The sequence below is a fragment of the Bos indicus x Bos taurus genome, chromosome 19, assembly GCF_003369695.1.
Source record: "Bos indicus x Bos taurus breed Angus x Brahman F1 hybrid chromosome 19, Bos_hybrid_MaternalHap_v2.0, whole genome shotgun sequence".
NCBI classification, from domain to species: Eukaryota; Metazoa; Chordata; class Mammalia; order Artiodactyla; family Bovidae; genus Bos; species Bos indicus x Bos taurus.
The window spans coordinates 36,836,453-36,860,527 of record NC_040094.1 but is presented as its reverse complement, the minus strand read 5'-3'; the positions used below and the strand labels follow the sequence as shown (position 1 = coordinate 36,860,527).

General features: G+C 36.2%; 1 protein-coding gene across 10 annotated transcripts in view; it reads right to left on the bottom strand.

The window, feature by feature from the left end:
• Positions 1 to 24,075, bottom strand: part of SPAG9 (sperm associated antigen 9) — a 152,078-nt gene that overhangs the window by 11,170 nt on the left and 116,833 nt on the right. For 5 of the 10 annotated variants that reach the window (XM_027519126.1, XM_027519124.1, XM_027519128.1 and 2 more), the window contains 15 exons: positions 21,670 to 21,800; positions 17,917 to 17,973; positions 16,616 to 16,789; positions 15,928 to 16,057; positions 15,168 to 15,257; positions 14,749 to 14,916; positions 14,117 to 14,288; positions 10,447 to 10,665; positions 9,980 to 10,175; positions 8,552 to 8,677; positions 7,256 to 7,336; positions 6,525 to 6,592; positions 4,295 to 4,443; positions 3,128 to 3,299; positions 1,075 to 1,188 (listed from right to left, as the gene is read on the bottom strand). In XM_027519126.1, coding sequence (XP_027374927.1) covers positions 1,075 to 1,188; positions 3,128 to 3,299; positions 4,295 to 4,443; positions 6,525 to 6,592; positions 7,256 to 7,336; positions 8,552 to 8,677; positions 9,980 to 10,175; positions 10,447 to 10,665; positions 14,117 to 14,288; positions 14,749 to 14,916; positions 15,168 to 15,257; positions 15,928 to 16,057; positions 16,616 to 16,789; positions 17,917 to 17,973; positions 21,670 to 21,800 — 2,047 coding nt within the window. Of the gene's footprint in view, positions 1 to 1,074; positions 1,189 to 3,127; positions 3,300 to 4,294; positions 4,444 to 6,524; positions 6,593 to 7,255; positions 7,337 to 8,551; positions 8,678 to 9,979; positions 10,176 to 10,446; positions 10,666 to 14,116; positions 14,289 to 14,748; positions 14,917 to 15,167; positions 15,258 to 15,927; positions 16,058 to 16,615; positions 16,790 to 17,640; positions 17,653 to 17,916; positions 17,974 to 21,669; positions 21,801 to 24,075 lie in introns of all 10 variants that reach the window. The other 5 variants (XM_027519123.1, XM_027519125.1, XM_027519127.1 and 2 more) reach the window with 2 other exon arrangements.

Below are 24,075 nucleotides of genomic sequence, written 5' to 3'. Positions count from 1 at the left end.
CCGGATACTCTAAAGCCTGTGCTCTGCAACAAAAGAAGTCACTGCCGTGAGAAGCTGGAGCACTGCAGCTAGAGAGGAGTTTGTCACAACTCAAAAAGCCCACACGCTGCAATGAAGACCCAGCGGAGGCCCCCAAAATATATAAATTAATTAAATTTAAAAATTTTAAAGAAAATACAGCTGGGATTAAGAATTTACATTCTTTAGGGAATTCCCTGGCAGTCCAATGGTTAGGATTCCATGCTTCCACTGCTGGGGACCTAGGTTCTATCCCCAGCTGGGGAACTAAGATCCTGCAAGCCATGCAGTGTCAGGGAGGAAAAAAAAAAGTTTAGGTTCTTTAAAGGCTCAAAATGTAACACCATCCAGTCTTCCTCCTTTCTCCTAAAAATTCTGGTGTGTTTATTACGTTATTTTATGGTAGTGTTTTCAAATCGTTTTAAATTCTGATGTGTTTATTAAATTACTTTATGGCAATTTTCTCAAATCCTGCCCATGAATTCTGCAACACAAAATCACTTATATAATGAGTGATCAATGTAATGGAACACAGTATGAAAAACATACGAAGTACATTTTGTTCACATTCTTTTCAAATACAAGATAGCTTATCTCTTAAAGTCAGTGTTTGATGACGTCCTAAGTAAGAAATGTCTCCCACAACTCATAAGCTACATGGGATATTCTAAACTAATTGCCACAGAGGTATGAAAAAACTAGGATATTAGGTAGAAATGTTTCTGGATACTAGTATAATAAGGTTGAAAGAAAAACGGACTATGACCATTATTTAAGGAAATAGATAATACAGTGATTCCCAAAATGAGAAAAACAGTTTTTCAAAATGAAAAACTTTTAACTGTAAATGTTAGTCCTGATACATTTGCTAGAGTTTGTAAGTTTCACAGAAAAAGTGAAGGAACAATAGTTAGATCTTTGCCATCAGTTTGACTTTCTGAATTACCACAGGTTTGCCAATTTAGTTCTATTATTTAGCTCAATTCCTTCCACTTGGATTTCAGACAAGGCTATTCCCCACAACTCTTCTGTGACAGTTACCTAAAAAGTACTTACTTTCTGTCAATGGGATGGAGATAATGACACCATTTCCTGTTCCCACCCACAAACGGTTACAAGACACCATAAGCGCTGTGATCCTCACAAAAGAGAAGCCCAGTTTTCCAGTACCTGTATGGAAGGAGGGAAAACACTTTATTGAAAAGACAGAGCAGATGATGTTTTAGGTTCCAAGTCCCTCAGAGCAGCTGGACTAATGTAATAGAGAGGATTGTGAACAGAGCTGGTTGGATATTTCCAGAAGTCACATCAATCAAGATCAACTCTCATTTGACTTTATTATCTATCAATTCATCTGACAATTCATGGCTATCATCTATCAATCAATATCATCTGACAATTCATGGCTAATAGAAAAAGAAAACTCTGAAAGTGGCTAGCATTATATCATCACTCAGAAGGAAGATGATGTGGATTAGGAAATATGATGCAGAATTTACTTAAGGACCTGCAAAACCAAGCCAAATAAACCAAAACACAAAACAGAACCAAAAAAAAAGCTCAACAAAAACAGTTTACTAGATTGGGGAAATTAAATGTTCTTCCGTTTTATAAGCTTAGAGAGTTCTTGCTTGCCTTAAATTTCTTTGCATAGGTTAAGAAATGATCTTTGCTAACAAAACCTATACACTTTCCTTTTTATATATTTGGGTCTAAAGTAACTTAGAAATTTTAGGGTACCATATGCATACAATTTAGGGAGAATTAATGCACTTTTTAATTTCAAGGAAATTTTAAACTGATCCTATTTTCAGGGGATTTGAGAAGCAAAATTATTAAACAGGTAATATTAATACATTTAAGACAGATAACATTTAGTCATAAGTTCTACTTACTAGAAATCAGAGTATGACCATAGAATCGCAGTGTTTGAAGGAATCTTAGTCTAAGCTAGAGATCTTTAACCTATGGTCAAAATATATTCCTGAAATTGGTTTGTATCTATGTTTATATATGTGTGAGTCTAGGAAGAGGGCACACAGCAATCATCAGGTTTTCTGAGGGCAACGATTCCAAAAAAAGTTAAAAACCACTGATGTAGTTCAACCTTTCTTCATAAAGAAATCACCTATGATGTTCCTAACAGCACTGGATTAAGCAGAGATAGTCTAAAGCTTAGTCTAAAGCCCCCTTTTCATGGGGCTTTAGTTCTGCAGGGGGAGAGACAGTATGATACTGGTACAATCATAGTAATGATAAGTCCATGAAGAAAAAGTATAAGAAGGCCTAAACAAAGCTGGAAATAAAGATGAGGAAAGGTCTTTTATGGATGTGACATATAAGACATGACCTGAAAGCCAAGTACAAAGGGACTAAGAAAAACTTCTCAGACAGAAGATATAGCACTATGTGAAGGCCTTGATATGGGAAGGAACCTGTTGACTTTAGGTCAGTGTGGACAGACCAGAGTGAGCAAGGAGAGCTGTCCATACCATTTAAGTTCTTCTAATAATCTCACAAAAAAATCTCACCTAAAGACAAGAATATTCTGCATGGCTGGCATTACATAAATGGAGGTATGGCATGGTGATTGTTTGCACACTGGTTACTATGTAGAAACTGACTGGAGTAGAGACAGAAAGATAGAGGTTGTTAGTCATCTGAGGAGGAAAGGATGGTGACCTGGCCTATGGGAATAGTGGTAGAGATAAAGATGTAACTCATTTAAGGAATTTCCTAGTGGTTCAGTGGTTAGGCCTTGGCAATTTCACTGTGGGCCATGGGTTCAATCCCAGGCTGGGGAACTAAGATCCCAAAAGTCTTGTGGTGTAGCCAAAAAAAGGCATTACTGGTTTAAGATATTCTGGGGGGAAGACTCGACAGTTCCTGCTGATGGATTAGATGTGGGGAACAACAGAGAAAGAGTCAAAAATGATCTTAAGTTTTTGTCAAGAATCATAGAGTAGATGGATCATTTGCCAACAGTTTCAGTGATAAGAGATCACTATTCCTGAGGCAACTTACTCATTGGTTCTACTTAGCATTTGAAATCATTTAAAAATAAACCATTTTCTTTGATTGACAAAGATAAAATGCTCTGGACGCTTACCTAGCATTTTGCTTACATAAGGCTCAATGTCCACATCCTGCAGATGCTGATAAGTGTGTGCATGATAGAGACGGAGTGTGGAATCCAAGCGAATGGAGACCCACACGCCATCACCCACCCAGGCAAGCTGCCGCACTTGGCTCTCCTTCCTGGGGTGTGCATCAAATGATTTCTAGAAAAGATTGTTCAATCACAATGTTACTTTAATTATCTAGGAGTTAGTGTTTAAAAATTGTGCTAATGTGCACAATAATTTGACAGACTACCTAATAAAAGAGGAGCCTAAATATTGTTTACTCTTATATACACAATTGCTATTATCCCATACTGCAAAAAAAAAAAAGAAAGAAAAAAGAACTAAAGGATGTTGTGTTAGACTATCAACTTACGAAAGCAATCTTGACACATTCATTCTATGTAACAGCATTCAACAAAAAGACTGAATTGGACCTCAAGATTTTGCATTGTTCCAGAGCAATACACAAAATAAGATCCTATTTATAGTTAAACAAAAATGAACCTACTGTGCTGTATATGTAAGCATATACCTGCATGTAAAGAATATATCTAAAAAATAAACACCAAATGGAACTTCTAGGTTTGTAAACAGGATGTGGGATAAAAAGAGAACTTCCACCTTAAAAATTTCCTACTATTTTTCTTTCTTTAGACAATTAGAATAAATTTATATACTGTGGCAAAACTTTTTAAAGACAACAATGCTAAGAGGTTTTTATTTTTACAATGAATTCCCACTGCAGTATTATTCCTCAGTCTGTGACGTATATATGGATTTGCCTGAACACACACTGAGCAGTGGGGGAGACTTGAGAGTTCTTCTCCCAAACCACCTCTACATGAGTAAACATTTCAAGAACCACATACTTAAGCAATACACGTATGGGTCTACAGATACTCAGACATACATTTAGACATTCATGTGTGAATCTTCCTTCCTTTAAAAAAAATCACTTCCCATACTCATAGTCAAAAGCAGCAAGAGAGATAAAGTACCATAGAAAGCTGAGAATTCATCCAGTATATCACTGAAGTACCTCAAAATACACAGATTCAGAAAACAATTTCTAAAAAAGCTGAAAATAATTAAATCTTAGGCATTTCAGGTAATATAAATTCAGTAAGTACAGAAAACATGGGTTAACTTGCCTCTATTTTCATGGCCTTTGGCTGAACCACATAAATTTTGTTCCTATAGCCACACCAAACTTTGTCATGTACCACAGTCATGCATCGGATGGAATGGTGCGGTCGTCCAAGATCTAACAGGTGATAGTTTGACAAATCCCACTGTCCATCTTTAAAATAAGAAGTAGATTATTAGTTTATGTATACCATCTTTTACTCAATTTTAACTCAAGAAATATTTTATTTGGGTGTGTAATTAAATTTATTAATAAAGTATCCCCAAATATGTATTTCAGTATATATTTACAGATATGAATCCCAGGCAAGCTGTATATATTACATACATACATACATATATATATATACACACACACATACACACACAGTGTAATATATACAGTGCATATATTACAGATATTAATCTATAAATTAAATCTGTAAATCAGATATAAATCAAACAGAGTTGGACAAGACCTCAAAGATCATATGGTCCAATCTGCCACCCATTACCTGGACCCCCTTGCTCTCAATAGAGGTGATGTGATAAGTTATTTTTAAGTTACCTATTTACAAAAGTATTTTAAGTATGAGAATGAATTTAAGGTTATTTTGGGCATAATATTGCTCTGCCTCACTTGCATTTTTGATGTATCTTCTTAGATAGAAGTCAAAGGCAACTCACTGCTAAGGCTTTAGGAATTATGCATAACTTTAGTGATGACAAGAAATTCATTACAAATGAGAACCAACCACTGTAAGCTCGCTTTGCTTGATAATTTCAGTGAAGGAAAACATACTTCCTCACAAAGCAGCTGTTTCATTTTAAGAAAACTGTAATTATCTTAAAAATATTCCCCATACTCAGCTAAAGTCTGCCTTCTTGTACATAATCATTCTTTAATCTGTAGTTTTGCCTAATGGAAACACAGAATAAATCTAGTCTCACTTCATTGTTACTGCCCTGTCTTCTCTTTTCAAAACCAAGCATCTCTGGCATGTGTTCTGGACACATCAGTTTATGGAACTTTCATCCTAACTCCATTTTGTCCAGATCCATTTCATGTTATCTTTCTACCAGAGTTGAGCAGGATCATCAGCCCTGCTCTGGACACTAATTTCTATGAGGTTTAGCATGTTAACTAACTTGTACTGAGTTTAATGTCATCCTTTAGGTAACTGTCACTCTTCACACAAATCTCCATCTACTCTTCGGAACCCAAATGCAGGACTTTACATTTATCCTTATTAAATGTATTTTGTCTTGCTCAGTTTTGGATTCAATTTACCAAAACATTTATTATTCCATTTTTCTAGGTTCTCCTACTCACTAGTTGAGTGACCATGAACAAGTAACTAAAATACTGTGCCTCAGGTTTCTCAGCTACAAAATGAGGATGACAACAGAATTTTCTTCATAAGCTGCTGTGCGGATTAAACTCAGATACCGTCTATAAAGGCCCTGAACAACGTAAAACAGAGGCCTCTCTTTTCGTTATGCAGTCATTAATCAAAAATCTCTAGGCACCTAAGTATCATCTACCTCACATTTCTTGAGGTTGCAAAAAGATATGAGATGTTGGAAAAGCCTTGCAAAAATTAATTAATAAAATAAAAAATTAATTTTTGCAAGGCTTTTCCAAAGTCTCATGTCGGATCTATATTTTTATATTTCCCCGATCCACCAATCTAGTAGGAAGGAGACATCACTTTTGGATGATACATGTACCATGGAATTATATGCTCAATTTCTTTAATTCACTCAATGCAGTTTTCTGACACCTTCTGTCTGCAGATGGTAGAAACACTGCTTTAAAGGGGAAGAATATAAAAAATGTGACAAGAAAATGATTAAACTTTACCTAATTAAAAATTCTTTTCAAGAACATTCCAAATGTAAGTGAATGCAAATTACTTTTAAAATACTGGACAAAAGAAACCATATCCTCTCACTAAATTAGGTCTATGACTAGAAAACAAATAAATACTTCCATTGCACATTATTTAAGAGGACCTTAAGGACTATTTGCTCAGTATGGTAAACAAATTTTCACTGAGGTATATGATTAATGTATGCCTCCAGTCAAGCACTCACATATTTACTCAGTTTCATACACGGTTAGTATTCAGTTTAAACCTTTATTCTTTCTCCTATGAAATATCATTTCTTTAAAACATAAGAGGTCAATCTGTTTGAAAATGCTCTTGCAAAGCAACAAACCAGGGCACACATTATATATTCACAGAAACTCACCAACTCCTCTGTGAAAGATGGCAAGGGTCCCATCAGCTAGGGCCACTAACACAATTCCTTTCACGTGTCTGCAAACAGGAAAGGGGATTTCAGAACTCTCCATTTGGGAATACAGAAGACATCACATGCTACTGAACTAGTTCAGAGGTCCTCAGAAGACCAATCTGTGCTGTCAGGAGCTTACAGGAGAATCTAAAGAAACAGATTCTTTTCTTCACTGAGAAAAGTCTCGTTATCAAAATGTCAGCTGGACTAAATAGGAAGCATGTGTGGTGACTCAGCTGTTTCACTTTCTAACCTCTCATTGCAGACAAAAGGTCCACAGACCAGAGGCACACACCTTGAGTAGAAAGAGTCAGCTCTGTGGATCTAAGCGACAAACTGACTTTTCACAGTCAACATACAGAAAAGGACTAGTCAATCAATCACCCAATCAACATATTCACAAAGTATAAAGAATATTCTAAAACAAATATCACGGGTTTTAATTGGTTTTCTCGCCAACAGACTAAAGAACTCTCAGTACAGTGAGGAATCAACCTGGCAAGTTTTCTCTTCTACTTAAAATTATCTGGTTTATTTCCTAGTTTCAATCTCATTCATAAAGAGGGTTAAAAAAGACATGGATACTGATTTAGTCATGAAGTGCATGTTAACTTTAATAGTCTTAGAATCTAGTTTATACCAAAATACATATTTTTCAAAGGAAGAATTTCTAAAATAAAACTTACACAATACTGAGAATCGAATCTTTAAGTTTAATAGAATGGAGACATTTCCTCCACTGGGCTACAGATGAATGGACATACAAACTGCAAGAACAAAATCAAGACTGGTAAGGCATAGAGAACACATCAAGTAGTTGCTTATATCTAATAATGACACAAAGTTTCTTCAAAAGAAAAGAAGAGTAACATAAAAATTTCAGGACAAAACAAGGAAAGGATAGGCCTAAGGCAGAGAAATAAGCTGCTTAAGCAAACAGAAACATAAAAAGAAGGAAAAGCCAGAACTAATGCATGGCTGGTTTCAGATTACCACATACTTCAGAATCCTTGGCTATCAATCTTTTAAAAAAAAAAATAGTCTTCTTACTTTTCTACTACACTGAGCTATAAATTTCTGAAACCAGAGTGGTTTACATCAGGGAGTGGCAAACTAAGGCCCACAGGCCAAATCCAGCCATCTACCTGTCTTAGCACAGTTTGCAAACTAAAAATGGTCTTTACATTTTTTAAATGGTTGGGGAAAAAAAACAAAAAAAACAAAAGCAGAGTATTTCATGACATACAAGACTTATATGAAATTCAGTGTTCGTAAGCTTTATTATTAGAACATATCCACACCAGTTCACTTAGGTATTGTCAATGCAGTGGCTGCTTTTGCACAACAGCATAGTTAAGAAGATGCTACAAAGATCATAAGGCAACAAAACCTGATATATTTCTTGTCTGACCCTTCATAGAGAAAACGTATGTCAAACCTTCATTTTGTAGTATTAGTCCTTTATGGGAAAGATGCACTAGTGATCTTGTTTAACCTTAGGAAAAGCACAAGTCTGTGAGACTCTTCACACTACTACAGAGTGGAGAAGTCCTGTAGTGTTTATCAGCTCCTACGCTTTTGGACTGTTATTTGTCCTTGTTTTCCCGGAAGTTATGTTTAAAATTGGGCCTTTCTGCAGCCAGAGATTTTTTTAATCCCTTTTATTTCTTGAACAACTTCTGTTGTTCAGGATCTCCTATTTTTAGATCACCCAGATTTTAAAGTTTACTTTTTTCCCAAGAATATTACATGAAGGGAATATCCTATGACAAACATACGGTTTACCGTTCAGAACCAATGCAAGTCCAGTCCAATTTATGAGGTATTGCAATATAACTTCAAAACTGTGTGTATATAAGATTCTTCACTTTGACAGGCACTTTTTGTTTGTATCTGTATGTAGCACATTTTAGTTATCTTAAGATTTCTAAAGCAAAAGTGAAAGACTAAAGATTTCTAATATTTAAAGAGTTGATACCTACCACCCATTTTGAGCTCCAAGCCACATAGTTGGTAAAAGGCTACTCATTTTCTGGGCTTCCTCTCTCACCAGGTCTTGTTCATTTGGCAATACTGATATTTGATCTTTATATGCATCTGAGTCATTACTGGAAAAGGTGGGACAAAAGGAAAAAAAATCTTATTGTGTTTAGCTACAGTTTTCAGGAATTGATAATTTCTACATTTTAGTGTATTGTTAAAAAATAAATTCCAGTAAAGCCAAAGTTAAATGATTATATTAAACATTTCAGAGACAGTGAGAAAGGGAGGGAGAGAGGGTGGAGGGAAGGCAGGCAGGCAAGGCAGTGGGAGGCGGAGGGGAGGGAGAATAAGAAAGAATGAAAGGTATATAAATACATATATTGTAGCAATTGTACCAGAAGTAACACTGACATACTAGGAGGCTCAAGGTACAGATAAGGGAAATAAGACACAGTAACGAAATACAGCAGTTAATATCCAGACTAAAGTTAAAGTTCTCCTTTATAGTTATCTTGAATTTTATGAGTTTCTTCTGTGGGGATAGGAGGAGGAGAGATGGTTTGTTTTAAAACTACACATACGTACACATACACACACACACACACAGACAAACACAGGAGGGTTAATTATCAACAATGTTCTAAAATAAGTAAGCTGAAAAAAATAAAAAAAAAAATAAAATAAAATAAGTAAGCTGAAACGTGCTTTTATTCTACCCCCATGCTTTATTTCTTTGGACTGTCAGAGGACATTTAGTTTTAAAAAAAAGCATAACTGGGCTATCAAATTCAAAACAGACAAATGAATCAGTAAGTCTAAAAAGATGACTTTAGACCCCTATCAGCTTTCTATAAGGCCTAGAGAAGACAAGAAAGGAAATTAAACAACTCTTTCTTTTGAAGGAAAAGCTTGAAACAAATTGTTTTCTAATAAAATACTTGCCAGAAATCTAAATTCAAAAGGTCATTAAAACCCACATGGGAAATTTAAATGGCCAGTTTTGTGGATAGAGTGGGTGTAGGAGTGGGGATTAAAATAATGAGTTATTAACAGAATAGAAGACAGTGAGTACAATTTTTTAAAAATCCATAGATATTTGGTATGGCTTTTTAAAAAAATTGTACTCACTGTCTTCTATTCTGTTAATAATTCATTATTTTAATCCCCACTGACTGGTAAGGATTTTGACTAATATACTTTATAAGCAAGATTTTTTGAAGTTGCAAGGAATAGAGAGCAAATGGGGGAAAAATATGTCTAGAGAGAATGCAATGTAAGGAACAGATGAAGACATAGTGGAATAAGTAATAACATCTAAACCTGCCACAACAATGTCAATTAGTAGGAATATTTTGGCTGCTTGAGATCATTTTGGTTCCTTTTACATGTGTACTCTGGTTTCCTAAGTTGTTTACCCATTTTTATACCTTGACTGATATACTGGTGACAGGTCTTCTGGGATTTGAACTCCCAAAGGATCTGTAAACACATGCTCTGTGTACACGCCAGTTTGGGAGACATCCACAGTATCTTCAGCTGATCCTGCATTGCCTTCTGTAGCTTCAGTTGCTTCTTCTGCTGTTGGAACATTTTCATCAATCTCACTATTTTCTGTTTCCTTTTCTAAAAAATAAATAAAGCATGCTAACCATTCCAAGTTTGAGCTTCTCTTCCAATCACTTCCCCCACCAAAACCCCCTCTATAGAATTACACTCTTACCCTCTTCTCCATGTAATAAAATTAAGGATTCTTGATTTCATTTAACAATCATCACAGCATCCTCTTTCAAGCTCTTTCATCCCTGTTACTTTAAAATCTAAGTTAAGTCCACAATGAGTCACCTGGGACAGGCTCAGACACTGTACAGATGGTACCTAAAGAAGACAAACATACCTGGCGGTTTTTCCATCACTGGAGAAGGTTCATTGGTATTAGGGGAAGTGGCAGCTGCTGTCACACCTTCTGCAGAACAACCAACTACTGTGATGCCTCCCAACAGGCTGTCTGTCTCTGCTGAGCTATTGCTTGTCATGCTTCCACATAAAGATGCTTTGTCTACTTGTCCAGATTCTGAAAGCTCTTCTCCTGCAGGGTAGTCTGTTTCTCGGGCTCCTGAAGTACAAGATAAACCTTCTTTAAATAGCTCATTAAACTTCTGTAAGTAGCATTTTCTCTATTAAGGTAACTATAGGTTTGAAATAAGGGTAAAGGTGAGAAAAATATCTATGCAAATACACTGCCAAGATAGTAAGTAAATTTTATTTAAACTAATTTAAACTCAATTCACAAATTGAGAAAGTAGTTTAAAAATTAAGATATTAAATGCAACAACAATAAATAATAATTAATGCAAGTACAAGTAAACAAAAAAATGTCAGAAATGTATTTCTGTTCTTAATATGAGTTCTTAAAGCAGCCAACTAATGAGATTAAAAACAACAAAATATAATTCTGACAAGTCAGCAAAAATTTTTTAAATTATCACTATTTCTATTTCAAATATGAATTTCTGCCACTATTAAAAATTAATACAGCCTAGGTGTATATAGTACATTAAGATATTAGTAACACACTTAAAAACTAAGCATTTAACATTTAAAAAATCTTTTCAGTTCTCTTTATTTAGAAAGCTATTCTTACCCATATCACATTAAAAAATTTTATTATAGTAAAATATACGTATGTTGTTGCTCAGTCACTCCGTTGGATCCGATTCTTTGTTATCCCATGACTGCAGCTCACCAGGTTTCCCTGACCTTCACTAACTCCCAGAGTCTGCTCAAACTCCTGTCCATTGAATCAGTGATGCCACCAAAACATTTCATTCTTTGTCATCCCCTTCTCCTCCTACCTTCAATCTTTCCCAGCAACAGGGTCTTTTCCAATGAGTCGGCTCTTTACATCAAGTGGCCAAAGTACTGGAGCTTCAGCTTCAGCATCAGTTCTACCAGAGAATATTCAGGTGATTTCCTTTAGGATTGACTGGTTTGATCTCCCTGATGTCCAAGGGACTCTCAGAGTCTTCTCCAACACCACAGTTTGAAAGCATCAATTCTTTGGCACTTAGCCTTCTTTATGGTCCAACTCTCACATCCATACATGACTATTGGAAAAACGACAGCTTTGACTATATGGACTTTTGTTGGCAAAGTGATGGCTCTGCTTTTTAAAACACTGTCTAGATTTGTCATGGCTTTCCTTCCAAGGAGCAGGAGTCTTTTAATTTCATGGCTGTAGTCACTGTCCATAGTGATTTTGGAGTCCAAGAAAGTAAGACGTCCCTGTTTCCATTTTTTCCCCCATCTATTTGCCATGAAGTGATGGGACCAGATGCCATGATCTTAGTTTCTTGAATGTTGAGTTTTAAGCCAGCTTTTTCACTCTGGTCTTTCACCTTCATCAAAAGGCTCTTTAGTTCCTTTTCGTTTTCTGCCATTAGGATGGTGTCATCTGCATATCTAAGGTTATCAATATTTCTCCCCACAATCTTCATTCCAGTTTGAGCTTCATCCAGCTGGTATTTCACATGATATACTCTGAATGTAAGTTAAACAAGCAGGGTGACAATATACAGCCTTGACATACTTCTTGCCCATTTTTTAACCAGTCTGTGGTTCCGTGTCTGGTTCTAACTGTTGCTTCTTGACTTGCATACAGATTTCTTAGGAGGCAGGTAAGGTGGTCTGATATTCCCATCTCTTCAAGGATTTTCCAGTTTGTTGTGATCCACACAGTTAAAGGCTTTAGTGTAGTCAATGAAGAAGAAGTAGATGTTTTTCTGGAATTCTCTTGCTTTTTCTATGATCCAATGGATGTTGGCAATTTGATCTCTGGTTCCTCTGCCTTTTCTAAATCCAGCTTGTACATCTGGAATTTCTCCGTTCACATACTGTTGAAGCATAACTTGAAGGATTTTGAGCGTTATCTTGCTAACATGTGAAATGAGGGCGACTGTATGGTAGTTTGAACATTTTTTGGCATTGTCCTTCTCTGGGATTGGAATGAAAACTGACTTTTTCCAGTCCTGTGGCCACTGCTGAGTTTTCCAGATTTGCTGACATATTGAGTGCAGCACTTTCACAGCATCATCTTTTAGGATTTGAAATAGCTCAGCTGGAATTCCATCACCTCCTCTAGCTTTGTTCAGAGTAATGCTTCCTAAGGCCCACTTGACTTTGCATTCCAGGATGTCTGGCTCTAGGTGAGTGATCACACCATCATGGTTATCTGGATCATTAAGACCTTTTTTGTATAGTTCTTCTGTGTATTCCTGCCACCTCTTCTTATCTTCTGCTTCTGTTAGGTCCTTACCATTTTTCTCCCCTTTATTGTGTCCATCTTTGCATGAAATGTTCCCTTGGTATCTCTGATTTTCTTGCAGAGATCTCTAGTCTTTCCCATTCTATTGTTTTTTCCTCTATTTTTTTGCATTGTTCACTTAAAAGGCTTTCTTATCTCTCCTTGCTATTCTCTGGAACTCTGCATTCAGATGGGTATATTTCCTTTTCTCCTTTGCCTCTCACATCTCTTCTTTTCTCAGCTATTTGTAAGGCCCCCTCCGACAACCATTTTGCCTTTTTGCATTTCTTTTTCTTGGGAATGGTTTTGGTTTTGATCACTGCCTCCTGTACAATGTTACATACCTCCATCCATAGTTCTTCTGACACTCTATCAGATCTAATCCCTTGAATCCATTTGTCACCTCCACTGTATAATCATAAGGGATCTGATTTACATCATACCTGAATGGTCTAGTGGTTTGCCCTACTTTCTTTAAGTCTAAATTTTGCAATAAGGAGTTCACGATCTGAGCCACTACATAAAGTCGGCCATATTAACCATTTTAAGTGTGTAATTCAGAGGTATTAATTATATTCACAACATTGGGCAGCCATCACAGCTATCTACATCCAACATTTTTCTGTCATTCCATATAGGATACCTATACCAAGTAAATAACTCTCTGATCGCCATACCCTTACCCTAGGAATCTCTAATTTAATTCTGTTTATGAATTTGCCAGCTCAGATAGACAACTCAGATAAGTAGAATCATACAGTATTTGTGTCTGAGTTGTTTCTAAGGTTAATCTATGTTATGGAACGTATCAGAGTCTCATTCCTTTATATGGCTGAATAATATTTCACACTATACATCAACTTTTTTTTTTTTTTTTTGCTGTGCTGGGTGCCATGTGGGATCTTAGTTCCCCATCCAGGGACTGAACCCATACCCCTGCAGTGGAAGCACAAAGGCTTAACCACTGGACTCTCAGGAATTTCCTTTAATTTTTAAACCAATGTTTTAATATCACATAGTATTTAATATGGAATTCTAAAAGGCCTAATCCATACTAATAGCCCCTTGCCCTCTGATTTCCACCCTTCTCAAATTTCCGTTGTTTTATTTTTTTCACAGTATCTGAAAATATCCTTAGTCATTTGAACTCAGTTTCTTTTTTGCCTTCACAAACTAGAAGAGATGCATAACTGTATCTCTAGTAACCAATCAGTTTCTACCAGTGAGGAGCTGTGGATGGTGCAAAGAGAGGAACTACTCTTACCTGGTACGCTTGATACACACAGAACGTGAGAGTTACAAACAGTGAAGCTGTCTAGGATGTTGCCTGGTTGAACAGCATCGATAATGATAACTTTTGTAGCTGAATGAGTGCTGGTACAGATCCAGACTAGACTGGATAATTCTTCTTGATTTTTTAACTCCTTCTGTTGTTCCTGCATAGGCAAAGCAAAGAAAATGAATGTTTAAAATGAGATGTGTGCATAAATATTTATATGGCTGTGCTAGTACACTAAAGGACACTACTATTTAAAGTTCACTTCCAGATTATTTAGAAGGCTGAGAGGACATCACCTTTCAACAATACTTAGTAGACAAAAAACTAGCAGCTAAAGCAGATCAGTGATAAAAAATGTTCTCTATCTTGACTGTGATAGTTGTTTCACAGATTCACACATTTGTCAAAACCCTTTGAACTGTACTTATTTTGAGTGTATACTTTATTGAATGTAAAATATACTCTAGTAAAACTGACCTAAGAGTGAGGGCGGGGATGAGGAGTAATCAAGGGCATAGTAACCCCAATTAGAAGTTGGACCTAGAAGTAAGTCTGAGACCAAAGAGCTAAAACTATTAGTCTCAGAAACAGGGGCAGATGCCAATGCAAGCACTTACCTTAAGTTCCTGGTCTAACTTGTCTAAGCTATTCTGAGATGCACTTCGCTGTTTACTGCCTTCTGCTTCCAAACCAGCAACATCCTTGTAAAACACACTTGCTCCAACAACAGAACCACCATCTCTGGTCTTCCCACCAGACAAATTGACTCCAACAGCACACCAAAGCTTTTTTGGGTTAAAAAAAAAGATGGTATTAAGTCATTTTCTCTCTAAAAATGTTTAGAGAGAAACTCTTCACATTCCCTTAATAGATGTAATGATTACAAAGAGAGGGCTCTAATATTTAAACTATTTCAGTCTAAAACAACAAAATGAGTAACTCTGCCCACAAAAGTAGAATTTAAACTCCTTCTGTTTTAGAAAAAATCCATCAAGACTTAAAAGTAATGTTACCTTTAATTTCAAGATTACTTTACCTTCATTGATGCATCTTTTTCATCTAGAGGTCTGAGATAGACAGGCACAGGTAAATTTTTCATCTTATTTTCCCCTTGTCCGTTGGTTACCTAATAATTGGGAAGGGGAGAGAAGGACACATGGGGTAAGTCTCATTAAAAGTGAACTTACAGAACCAGAGACATGGGCAAGCACTGCTATAACATATTTACTCTATGAAGTCAAGTTCAAGTTAACTTTGTCTTTCTTACTTGAAAAATGAGCAGAGAATCAAGTGGTAATTAAAGAAAATAAGGGAGCTCAGAAAAAATACACTAATTCACAGACCTGTTAGTACACACATGTGGGTGTGACTGTGTGTGTTGTGTGTGTGTTTTAGGGGTAGGGAATATGTTCTTGAAAGACGTGAATTGAGTTTTAACAGTTTGAAAGGCTCCATGAGGAAGGCTTCTTTTAATGTTTAAACGATACTATTTTTCTTTTAAATGAAATCTTCAATATTAAAACAGAGTACGTTATCTCAAAGTCCCATACTCAACCACCTCCTATATTGACCCCTCTCCCTCTTCACAGAACTCAGAGGCATTTCTTTTGAACTGTAGGGCTTCAGAAAACAGCCTGAAAACAAAACCACAATCCTTAATGCTTCTCTAAACATGTGCCAAATTCATGCTGCTTGAAACCAGCAGGTCTGGGATGTGTATTTAGAATCTTTCATGCCCAGGCCTACTCCTCTCTCTGTATTTCCCACTAGACGTTCTTACCATATTCAAACATTACCTGTTTGTATTTCTGAGGCAGACTCCAGCCAAAAGCCTGCACTCTACCATCTTCCTTCTGAACATGGGCCTTTACCTGACGATACTGTTCTCTCTTTTGTTCTCTCCGTGAGGCTAAACTAGCTTCAGTTCTAAAAGAAAAAGAAATTTCCTTTTTTAATTAAGAGAATATAACAATAGCTTATCTCCCTTCTTCTGCTAAAATAGAAATGAAAAGAAAAAATTACCTTTGTGTCAGTTTACAGATAATATATAATTGAATCCTAACAGCTCTGAGATAGGCATTCATGCTCATTTATAGGCATGAGAGGTTAACTTTCCCAGGTTTATGTACCTAATGAGGAACAGAGTCAGGATGGGAAGCCAACTTCCTCTTACAACAATAAGTGTTAGTCGCTCAGTCATGTCAGACTCTTTGCAACCCATGGACTATAGCCCGCCAGGCTACTCTTTCCATGGAATTCCCCAGGCAAGAATACTGGAGTGGGTAGCCATTCCCTTCTCCAGGGGACCTTCCCAACCCAGGGATCAAACCCAGGTCTCCTGCATGGTAGGCAGATTCTTAATCCTCTGAGCCACTAAGGAAGCCCTTTATAGTTCCATCCAAACCCTTACAGCTGATCTGATAAGAGGTAAGAATATTCTCAACTGTTATTTAGAGCATAACCATTAGTCTGGAAAATACTTACTCTTCGCTAAGGAAATCAAAGGCTCTGGACTTATCCCCAGGGAGTTGAGATAAGGTGCTGCTTCTTTTCTTGACGGAAGGCGTAACGTGAGAGGTTGGTGCATTGTACTTCAGATTAACTGGTGGTTCGGGCTTCTTAGTAGTGTTACTTGAGGAGCTGAAAAGTCGGCTGAAACTAAAAGGAAAGTAAGAGAGAATGTGTGTGTGCGGTGTGTGTATGTATCACACGCATGCTTAAGAACAAGCCACAATTCTTCACAATTTCCAGAGTTTTTACAAGGCAATGAGTTAGAAACTAGCAAAAAGACTTTTTGTAGTAACACACTGGAGCCTTAGCAATAATTCACAGCCAAACTCAGACATTCAGGAAAGAGAAACCATTGCCTACAACGGCAAATCCCTGTTCTTTAATTAGTAACTCTCATAATGAAAGGAAGAAGCTCTTGAGTACAGAGACCTTCTCATAATGAAGAAAGACAGTTCCTTTAGCCAGCCAGTGGTTGTTAAACAGCAAGGTACAGCTGTGTGGTTTGAACAGAAGCTTAGTAAGCAACCTCTAAAAATAGTGATCAAGTACTAGAACACATATTACCATTTTACCACACATCTTATACATTTCCTTACTAACCTCAATTTAAGTAACTATTTTTTCACATTCACTCAAAAAGAAAAAAAAAAAACACCTTATTTCTATTAAATAGCAGATTCCTCAAAAAGGGGTAAGTTTTAAACACAATAAAAGCATAGTACTTCTGGCACAAACGCAGTTCAAGTCCAAAGCACAAACATACACACACTACTCAAACCCCAAGAACACTAAATTTCTGATCTTCGCTCTCTAAATTTTCTTACAATCACACAACCAATGAATCAGTAAGTTATTTAATGGGGATCTAGGAAATCATCAACTCTAAAAATAATTCCCCATTATTCTATTTAATTGAGCAGAGGATGCCACCAAATGCACAACCAACATGATGCAGCTTACGATAACACTAATTTTTTTGTCCTCAAGAACAGCCTTACCGAGCTGGCATACTACATACCAAAAAGAAAAAATTCAGTTTATCAAAATGAATCTTTGATATATGGTAAAACCAATACAATATTGTAAAGTTAAAAAATAAAATTAAATTAAAAAAAAAAGAAAGAAACTGCATTTAAAAAAAAGTACAGTTTAGCTATATACCCTAATTTAAAAAGGAAAGTAAGAAGAAATAATTTGTGAAAACAGATTGATTCTAATCTTCTTTGTCTCAGAGTGCTGCTATCTAATGTCTTCATGTGACTTTAGATACTTACAACTGCCAAATGCTTGACCTTTTCTTCTCCTGCATGGCTGGATTTTCTCTTGACGCACTACATGGAAAGGGAGAAGGAAAGAAAAGGAGGGAGAGAGATGAAATGAATGTGTCATCAGTGAGACGGTCTAGCTTTCTATCTAAACAACCAGGGACCCAAGAAGCTCATGAAATACCTGGAGAATCAACAAGTTTAATAAAAAATTACTCTGACCTATATGTGTCAGTCAGTCTGTTAAGGCCAACACAACTAATAATACTGAAATCCCATCCCTTCCTCAAGAGCTCAGACTACTGATAGAGAAAAAATTGCTATCTGTGCAGGACAGACAATCAACAAGCCTGAATGTTAATGTTTATATTTTTTATTGATGAGATATCCTCCAACTTTCCTTCTTATTAGGTTGGTACAAAAGTAATAGCAGGGTTGCATTGTTGAAACTTGCTGTTTGATATTGGAATACATTCTTAAATAAATGTGGTCATGTTATACATCATTTTAATGTGCATTTCTTGCTTTATGCTTTTTTTGTTAATGACTTTTTACTGTTTATATTTATTTTGGACTAGGGAAATGATATTAGACAAAAAGCAAATTTGAATGATTTTTTTATTCGAGTTCAAAATGGGTCGTAAAGCAGCGGAGACAACTTGTAACATCAACAATGTATTTGGCGCAGGAACTGCTTGCTAATGAACACACAGTGCAGTGGTGGTTCAAGAAGTTTTGCAAAGGAGACAAGAGCCTGAAGATGAGGAGCATAGTGGCTGGCCATCGGAAGCTGACAACGACCAACACAGAGCAATCACTGAGCTGATTCTCTTACAAGTACATGAGAAGTTGCCGAGGAATTCAACGTCAACCATTCTACGGTCATTTGGCATTTGACACAAACTGGAAAGGTGAAAAAGCTCAGTAAGTAGGTGTAACATGAGCTGGCCAAAAATCAAAAACATGGTCATTTTGAAGTGTTGTCTCCTCTCATTCTGTGCAACAACGATGAACTATTTCTTGAAGGGATTGACATGCGACGAAAAGTAGATTTTATATGACAACTGGCGACAGACCAGCTCAGTGATTGGACTGAGAAGAAGCTCCAAATCACTTCCCAAAACCAAACCTGCACCAAAAGAAAAAGTCATGGCCACTATTTGGTGGTTTGCTGCCAGTGTGATCCATTACAGCTTTCTGAATCCTGGCGAAACCATTACATCTCAGAAGTATGCTCAGCAAATCAATGAGATGCACCAAATACTGCAATGCCTGCAACCAGTATTGGTCAACAGAAAGGGCCCAATTTTTCTCCATGACAACACCTGACGGCGTGTCACACAACCAATGCCTCAAAAGTTGAACAAACTGAAGTTTAGTATCATCCGCCATATTCACCTGACCTCTGCCAAACTGACTACCACTTCACACATGTTGACAACTTTTTGCAGGAAAAGTGCTTCCACAACCAGCAGGATGCAGAAAATGCTTTCCAAGAGTTCGCTGAATCCCGAAGTACAGATTTTTACACTACAGGAATAAACAAACTTGTTTTTCATTGGCAAAAATGTGTTGACTGTAATGGTTCCTATTTTGATTAATAAAGATGTGTTTGAGCTTAGTTATAATGATTTAAAAGTCACAGTCTGAAACTGTAATTACATTTGCATCAACCTAATATTAAAATACTGCATTGTAAATCTCTGTCTCTACATAAAGATATTGTTTGTCTTATATTTCCAGTTCTCAAAAACTAGCTTGTAACTTCATTGTTCTAATGGGTCATTTTTCACAGGACTAACTTTTCCATCACTGAAAAGCTGACCAGGAAAGAAAATAAACTGGACTGATTAGGTAATTAGGCAAATTTTTTTTTTTTTTTAAAGGGCACTGCAAACTTATTTAGTATGGCTGTAAGGATTTTGCCATCACTGTCAGAGCTCCCTTTTCTGTTTTTTTTTTTTTTTTTGACTAATTTTAAAACATCTTTTAATTCAATGGAGAAAGTTACCATTTTTTTTTCACTTGTTGACTACCATTTGGCTGTGAAAATTAAAAATAGTAATAAAAAGTGGAGCCTGACTATATGTCTCAGTTGTTAAACTATTTACTTATTATTTATTCAAAATCTCTTTATTAAAAGAAGGTGTTTAAGAACATATTTGTTAGTATATTGGTTTCTTTGTTCAATAAGTAAAGATAAGATACTAATCAGGCTTTCCTGGTGGCTCAGTGGTAAAGAATCCACTTGCCAATGCAGGAGACATGGGTTCGATCCCTGGGTTAGGGAAGATCCCCTGGAGGAGGGCATGGCAACCCACTCCAGTATTCTTGGCTGGGAAATCCCATGGACAGAGGAGCCTGGTGGGCTACAGCCCGTGGAACTGCAGAAGAGTCAGGTATGACTTAGTGACAAAAACATCAAGACACTACTTATCTTCTTCCTTCTTAGCAGTTATAAGAAATTACAACTTTTGAAAACTGTGAATGTGCTATATAAAATGTTTCATTCATTACTATTAAGTAAAGAATATAATCATAAGGAAGTGAAAGTGGTAGTTAGAAAATACTTTCATAAAGTTTAAAACAATGGGTCAGTGGGTACTGTTACTGGTGTATCTGATGTGACCATCCAAACTGAAAAATATGGGCAAATTAGGGGGCAATTAGTTTACAAACTTTTCATGAACTCTTTAAAATGGAAGTAACAAACACTGTTACTGAGGATATGACCATTAGAGGGCAGCATTAATAAGTAAGATCCAACTGACAAAGGTGTCAGTGGAAGGTTGCTTTTATACAGGACTAGTCAGAAAGGAGAAAAAAAATCAGGACTATTTTACAGGAAGACATTGAGTAAGAATGATTTTGCTTCTTATGTTGAATATTTTACAGGAAGACATTGAGTAAGAATGATTTTGTTTCTTATGTTGAAAATGAAAATTTTATCTCTTCCTGACATTATTGCAAAAGTAGTGTCAGTTTCTATATTCTTTTAAAAAACGACTGATGAAAGAAATGTTCACATATTGAGGTATGGAGAAGTATTCTGGCTTATACATCCTTTAACTGAAATGTTATGCTAACTTAAATGCCTATTTGTGGACTATCAAACATATATTATACATATGCTTTAATTATTAAAGAAAAGGGTGCACTGACCAGAAGTAAAGAATGTCTATGTTAAAAAAATAAAAGATGAAATGCCTCCCTTCCTGGGACACCAATGCTGATACTCAGTCCTTTGATGGTAAGCTCCCTTTCCAGGTGGCAAGAGCATATTGCCTTACCGTGTACACGCTGATCTGGTGTTTTAGAAACCCTGAAGGAATGTTTCCCTGACTTGGTTGATTTTGCTTGTTCTGACAAGATATAAAAGTGAGCTGAAAACCACACATCTCTCAGTTATCAGAGAGGCTCTCTCCCAGGTTACAGTCCTCCATTTGGCACCAAAAAAACTCTTCCATTTCAATTATAGATTGTCTATTGATTATTTTCGTCGACAGACTACTCAACTGCCTTTGAGAGGTTGTGGGAATAGTGGGAGCCTCCAAGAGGCTCTACTGGCCCAAAAGGCACCCACTTCATCACATTCTGTTTCTAATTGCCAGCGTTTCTTTAGACCTTTCCTAGTAAACAGAGCAAGGGCTTGGATCCCCAAGGGAAGACTCCAGTTGTGAACAAAGAAATGAATATTAGTAAACAGTCAGAAACCTAATAAACAATTAGCAGAAAAACACCAGAGGTACTTCTCATACAAACCGAATCATCTCTGTCCATCGAACAGCTTCCTGAAGCTCCATCAATCTCTCTTTATATTGGTTTCTCTCCATTAGAACTCGGGCCATTTCTACTCTAGTAAACCGCTTCCTTTGGGCTGTGGGAATATCACTCTGTAACGAAAAGAAGACTGCAGATCACTCTGGGAGCCTGTATCTGTTTTGGTCTGATAGCTCAGACTTAGGTAAAAATTTTAATTTGACTCCTTAATTTTAATATATTAACTTACAGAAAACTGGTCTTACAAAAATAAAATCAATAAAGAGAAACAATTACTTATGACTGAAAAGCAGATGATAGAATTTCTAAACAAATACAAGTATCTGAATATATTATAAAGGAAATAAATACAAAGAATAGTGCAGATATTTTGAAGGAAACTAAAAAAAGCTGTTATCTCTATAGATTTAATATGCTCACCTGGAAAGCTGTTATCACAACAGTATCTTAAATTCATGTTCTATATAACAAATGCTAGTTATTCAGAAATTAGTTACAAGTAAGTTCCAAAACGGGTACATTTATCTCAAACAACCGATCTATACACATACTCAAAGCCACCGAAAAGCATAAAAACATGTTGGCTAGTTATCAAGGTACCCAATGCTGGGAGTCACTAAAACACCAAAAGAAATATAAAATAAATGTAAGATGGAGATAACTGTATTAACTAGAATTATTATTAGGGAAGGTAAGAAATATGAGTATGGTCAGATCCCAAAGGGAGTTGTTCAAACTTCCTTCTACTGCTGATTTCTTTCCAAAGGCTCTCCTGGAAAGGAAGGTTGGTTTAACCATTGGGCTTTTGTTTTGCTAAGTGGAGTATGCACATTTTGAATCAAAGCTGAAAGGCATGGGACAGTAAGATAAGAGCTGAGCTTAGCCTTCAGTTTCCTCTTCATCCTCCTGCCATAGAACCTGACCTCTCCTTTAAAAAAAAAAAAAAGTCAAACAGCAAATGAGTAAAGGATTTTGAGTTTGCAACACAGCAACCCCACTACTATCTATATACTCTGGAAAAATTAGGAGACTCTCACTGCAATGGTCATAACAGCACTGTTTGCAGTACTAAAAAGCTGAAAATAACCAAAATATTCACTTACAGAAAAACAAATACATAAATTATAGTACATTGATATAATGGGATATTATAAAGCAGTGAACATGAATGAATTATATGCCACTATACAACTAGGGTAAATATAAAAAACATAATATTGAAAAATAAAAGCAAGTCTTCAAGACTAAATACATATAAAACACAAAAACAATGAAAATTAAGCCACAGCTAATAGAGATACATATGTGTGTGATACAATAAAATTATTTTTCTTTCAAGTTAATAAAATGGTAAGTATAAGATAGTAGTATCCTCCAGAGGGAAGAGCATAGCATAGCTTCAGTGTTTGATAATGTCTTAGTTCTTAAACAGTGGGTTCATAATGTTAATTTATTATAATGTTAATGTTATTACATAACCTACATATACAGCATATATTTTACATCTATCAAATATCATATAAAAGCACAAATAAGAGATTGAATGGGGCACCAAACAATCATTCTGATCAGGACATCCATATGTCTCAAGTCTGATACTTAAGCAGCAAACACCTATTATAGGGATGATAACCTAGTTAACAACAGAATAACTAGGATGCTAACACTGGCAAGAAGTTCATATTTATTCTTTTGTATTTATATGTTGAAAACAATACGGGCTAATTGCTTATAAAGTTGATAGACATCTTTTTATGTTTAATACCATTAAATTTTTTATTACTAAAGCTTTCATATATTTCTAAGTTAAAATTGGAAACAAAACAAACAACAAACAAAAAAACTCCAAAATGCTCCAGCTAGCTCTTGAGCTTGAACATGCAAACACAAGTGAGAGTACAAAGCCACAGAGGAAAACTGAGAGTGTGCACAGCTAGAAAGCTTACCACCTGGATAGTACACAGGAGCATGATCTGTCCTATTCATGATCACAAACCTGATTCTGACTTTTGGACACCACCCTTACGGCAGAAAATGAAGAAGAACTAAAGAGCCTCTTGATGAAAGTGAAAGAGGAGAATGACAAAGTCAGCTTAAAACTCAACATTTAGAAAACTAAGATCATAGCACCTGGTCCCATCACTTCATGGCAAATAGATGGGGAAACAAAGGAAACAGAGACAGACTTTATTTTGGGGGGCTCCAAAATCAGTGCAGATGGTGACTGCAGCCATGAAATTAAAAGATGCTTGCTCCTTGGAAGAAAAGTTACGACCAACCTAGACAGTATATTAAAAAGCAGAGACATTATTTTGCCAACAAAGGTCTGTCTAGTCAAAGCTATGGTTTTTCCAGTAGTCATGTATGGATGTTGAGAGTTGGACTATA